The 5229-nt window shown below is 38.6% G+C and overlaps 1 protein-coding gene across 1 annotated transcript in view; it reads left to right on the top strand.

The window, feature by feature from the left end:
* Window positions 1-803: 803 nt before the first annotated feature.
* Samd9 (sterile alpha motif domain containing 9) overlaps window positions 804-5229 on the top strand; it is a 5933-nt gene continuing 1507 nt past the window's right edge. Inside the window, exon 1 of the mRNA XM_021190235.1 lies at window positions 804-5222. Coding sequence (XP_021045894.1) covers window positions 804-5222 — 4419 coding nt within the window. The remainder of the gene's footprint in view (window positions 5223-5229) is intronic.

Here is a 5229-nt window from a genome sequence, read left to right as displayed (position 1 = left end):
ACTCATCAGTAGCCCCCCTTCCCCCAGAGCTTGTGTCTCTAGTTGCATATTTAGCAGAGTTTGGCCTAGTAGGCCATCAATGGGAGGAGAGGCCCTTGGCCTTGAGAATATTATATGCCCCAATACAGGGGAATGCCAGGGCCAGGAAGCAGTAGTGGGTGGGTTGGGGAGCAGGGCAGGGGGAGAGTATAGGGGACTTTCGGGATAGCATTTGAAATGTAAATGAAGAAAATATGTAAAAAAAAAAAAAAGAGTGGCCCAGATGAAGCATGGCAAATTGTAACTCCGGGTGATTGATGGGGAAGTAGATTCTAACAGCTCAGAGGGTAGACATCGGCCCAGTCTGAGTGTTTTAAAGGTTTATCACAAATATGAAGGTTTTGTTTCTTTTATCTGGGAACTGAATGATAAAAGGTTTGATAGAAACCCCTGATTTGAGATTAAACCATACTACAACACATACTTTTCTTTTCTTCTATATAGCAGAGTTGAATATTCTTAATAGGACAGAAAACATATGTTATAAGTGGTAACCATAGGAAGCTGATATATGAATGGGAGCATCCTCAACATATATTTAGTATATAAAGTAAAAAGCGAACTGGAAGTAACATGCTACAATTCATGTAAGGATAAGTGCTGTGCGTTTGTATTTGGTGGTATTTTTCTTGGTTGATATAGAGTAAGCTGGTGTCAAAAACTTTCCATATGTTGTGACATCCACATTCAAAAATGGAATGCTTGACATTTTCACTTATGAACTAAAACATATTTTTTTTCTCTTTTCTATACAGCTAATCGGAATGGCAGAGACACTCAACCTTCCAAAAAACACAGATGAGTGGACAAAAGAGGATGTAAACCTGTGGCTAGAAAGTCACAGGATTGACCAAAAACACAGGGAAATCTTGATGGCACAAGATGTGAGTGGAGCAGTCTTGAAATTTTTAAATAAAAAACACCTTGTTGATATGGGCATAACCCATGGGCCAGCTATTCAAATAGAAGGGCTATTCAAAGAATTGCAGAAGACATCCCCCAAAAACTGTACCCAGACATCTAAGAAGACAAAAGTCCATAAAAATATTCCTAAAACCGAGACAGAAAGTAGAGAGACTTCAAAACAAAACCAAAGAGCTGAAGAGAAATCATGTAAGGCTGATGCCTTTACAGTGAGTCCAGAAGGGAACTCACATAAGGTTGATGCCTCTGCAGCGAGTCCGCAGGCTAAAGGTTCTAAATCAGACAAAAACGAGCCAGTGGAAGATAAAACAGTCCAGCAGGATAAGCAGTCATTTCCAGGACCAACATGCATTGCATATCCTTTCAATGAATTCAGTAGTCCATACCGTTACAAATTAAATTTCATCCTACAGCCGGAAACAGGGCCACTCAATCTCATTGACCCAATACATGAATTCAAAGCCTTGACAAACACAGAGTCAGCAACAGAAAAGGACATAAAGATGAAATTTAGCAATGAAGTCTTCCGATTTGCTTCAGCTTGTATGAACTCACGTACTAATGGCACCATTCATTTTGGAGTCGAAGACAAACCCCACGGAAAAATTGTTGGCGTGGAGCTTACCACTGTCACTAAAGATGCCCTCATTGACCACTTCAATCTGATGATAGCCCAGTATTTTGAGGTCCACCAAGTCCAACAAGCAAAGAAGTGCATTCGAGAGCCAAGATTTGTGGAAGTTTTACTGCCAAATAGTACTCCATCTAACAAGTTCGTTATTGAAGTGGATATCATTCCGCAATACTCAGAATGCAAAGAAGACTACTTCCAAATCAAAATGCAATGTTTTAAGGACAGAACATGGCAACAAAGTCCAAAATACTCAGTGTTTGTGAGAGATGGACCCAAAAGTAAGGACATCAGAGGGAATAAAGCCGATTTCAAAACTTTTACGTTAGACTTAAAAGCACTGGCAGACTGTAGAAAAGAAACAGAAGAAAAATTGAAAGTAAAACCAAATGGAAACAAGAGAGAGGGGCAAAAGCTAATTGACCTGTTGACAGGAAATAAGGATCTGTTAGATAACTCATACTATGAATGGTACATTCTTGTAACAAATAAATGTCATCCAGATCAAACCAAACATGTAGATTTTCTGAAGGAAATTAAATGGTTTGCTGTATTAGAGTTTGATCCCGAGTCTGAGAGCAATGGTGTGGTCAAGGCGTTCAAAGGAAGCCGAGTAGCAAACCTCCACTTTCCAAGTCTATTTATAGAAGAAAAAAACATAAGTGAGAAGATTTCCAGTCTGAATCTTTATAAGCAACCCAGCTGGATATTCTGCAATGGCAGATTAGACCTAGAAAGTGACAAATACAAACCCTTAGATCCAATATCCTGGCAAAGAGAGCGAGCTTCTGAAGTTAGGAGGTTGATTTCATTTCTTACACGTGATGACATAATGCCAAGAGGGAAGTTTCTGGTAGTGTTTTTATTACTGTCCTCTGTGGAAGACCCAAGAGACCCCCTTATTGAGACTTTCTGTGCCTTNTATCAAGATCTTAAAGGGATGGAAAATATATTGTGTATTTGTGTACACCCACACATATATCAGGTATGGAAAGACCTACTTGAAGGTAGATTATCAAGACAGCAAGATGAATTATCAAGGCAAAGCATTTCTACTTTAAATCTTGCAGAGATAAATGGCACTATTCTTAAATTAAAATCTTTAACTCAGTCTTCAAAGCGATTACTGCCATCTGTTGGCTCATCTACTGTCCATCTGAAAAAGGAAGAAGAAGAAATTATGACTGCCTTGGAAATTCTCTGTGAAAATGAGTGTGAAGGCACACTCTTGGAGAAAGACAGAGAAAAATTACTTGAATTCAAGACATCCAAAGAGGAAGACTTCTACAGAGGTGGCAAAGTGTCCTGGTGGAACTTCTACTTTTCTTCTGAAAACTATTCTTCATCATTTGTCAAAAGGGATAAATACGTGAACCTTGAAAAAAAGATTCAAGAATGGGCAGATTCTTCTCAGCCAGGATGTGCAAAAATTATTCACCTGTACCATCATCCGGGCTGTGGAGGAACTACTTTGGCCATGCATATTCTCTGGGAACTAAGGAAGAAATTCAGATGTGCTGTGCTGAAAAATAAGACAGAGGACTTTTCAGAAATTGGGGAACAGGTAACAAATTTAATCACTTATGGAGCAACAAACAATCAGTATTTACCTGTGCTCCTCCTAGTTGATGATTTTGAAGAACAAGACAATGTCTACCTTCTTCAGGCCTCCATCCAAACTGCTGTCTCTAGCAAACACATTCAATATGAGAAGCCTCTAGTGATCATTCTAAATTGTATGAGGTCACAAAATCCTGAGAAAAGTGCAANGATGCCAGACAGTGTTGCCCTAGTACAACTACTGTCTGACAAAGAACAGAGGGCATTTGAGCTTAAGCTGACAGAAATCAAAGAACAGCATAAAAACTTTGAAGATTTTTATTCTTTTATGATCATGAAAACCAACTTTAACAAGGANTACATAGAAAATGTNGTCAGGAACATTCTGAAAGGGCAAAATGTCACCACCAAAGAAGCAAAGCTCTTCGCTTTCCTGGCTCTCCTTAATGCATTTGTACCTGACACAACCATTTCCCTGTCACAGTGTGAGGATTTCCTAGGAATCTCAAACAAGAAGGCTTTCTGGGGGACAGAAAAGTTTGAAGACAAGATGGGTACCTACTCCACAATTTTAATCAAATCANAGGTGATTGAATGCGGGAGCTATTGTGGAGTGCGCATAATTCACCATTTGATTGCCACTCTCTCACTGGAAGAATTGAAGAAAAGCTACAACTTGTGCAAAAGTAAAATTGTAATGGATATGTTAACAGAAAATCTGTTCTATGACACTGGTATAGGAAAAAGCAAATTTTTCCAAGACATGCAAACACTGCTGCTCACAAGACAGCGCAATGAACATGAAGGTGAGACAGGAAACTGGTTTTCTCCACTCATTGAAGCTTTACATAAAGATGAAGGAAATGATGCAGTAAAAGCTGTATTATGTGAAGCTACCCGTAGGTTCAAACCCAATGCATTCATCTGTCAAGCTTTAGCGAGACATTTCTACCTTCAAGAGAAGGACTTTGAAAATGCTCTACATTGGGCAAAAGAAGCAAGAAAGATAGAGCCTGATAATTCTTACATCTCAGATACGCTAGGTCAAGTCTACAAAAGTAAAATAAGATGGTGGATAGATGATAATATAAAAAATGGGATTATCTCGGTGAAGGAGCTAACTGAACTTTTAGATTTAGCAGAGCATGCGTCAATTGCTTTCAAATTATCTCAAAGGCAAACCGAAGACCGAGACTATGAAAGGCTTTATCAGAAGTCAAAAAGGAGGTACGATACTTACAACATAGCTGGTTATCAAGGGGAGATAGAAGTTGCCCTCTTCACCATCCAGATCCTCCAACTCATTCCTTTTTTTAACCACAAAAATGAACTATCTAAACGAGCTATGATCAACTTTATATCAGGAAATTGTGATATCCCAGGGGATCTAAATGAATTTAAGTCAGCACTCAAGAATTTTATTCCTTATCTAACTAACTTGCAGTCTTCTTTGAAGAAATCCTTTGATTTTTTTGATGACTACTTTGTCCTTCTAAAACCCAGAAACAATATAAAGCAGTATGAAGAGGCTAAAAGTCGCAGAAAGGTGGCCGGGTACTTTAAGACATATGTAGACATATTTGGCTCCTTGGATGAATTACAAAATCAAAATTTTAGATCAAAGCTCAGTCTACCTCTACAAGTAGAAAGAACCCGAAGAAGCCTAGAAGCTTTAAAAGCAGATAAGTTTTCTGGACTCTTAGAATATCTTATCAAAAATCCAAAAGATGTTGTGAGCTCCATGGAAGATATCGTGAACAAATATACTTTCCTTCTTGAGCAATGTGCTACCAAAACCCAACCAAAGGAAAAGCAAAACTTTATCTTGGCCAGCATCATTCTCTCTTGTATTAACCCTACCTCCAAGTTAGTGAAGCCAATTAAAAAACTGAAAGAACAGCTTCGAGAGATCCTGCAACCAATAGGACTGACTCACCAATTTTCAGAACCTTATTTTCTAGCCTCTCTTTTATTCTGGCCAGAAAACCAACAACTAGACCAAGATTCTAAACAAATGGAAAAGTATGCTCAAGCATTGGAGAATTCTTTCAGGGGGCAATATAAACGGGTGTATC

Source organism: Mus pahari, chromosome 2 (genome assembly GCF_900095145.1).
Source record: "Mus pahari chromosome 2, PAHARI_EIJ_v1.1, whole genome shotgun sequence".
NCBI classification, from domain to species: domain Eukaryota; kingdom Metazoa; phylum Chordata; class Mammalia; order Rodentia; family Muridae; genus Mus; species Mus pahari.
Note: the sequence above shows the minus strand (reverse complement) of the source record. Positions and strands in the feature narration are given on the sequence as shown.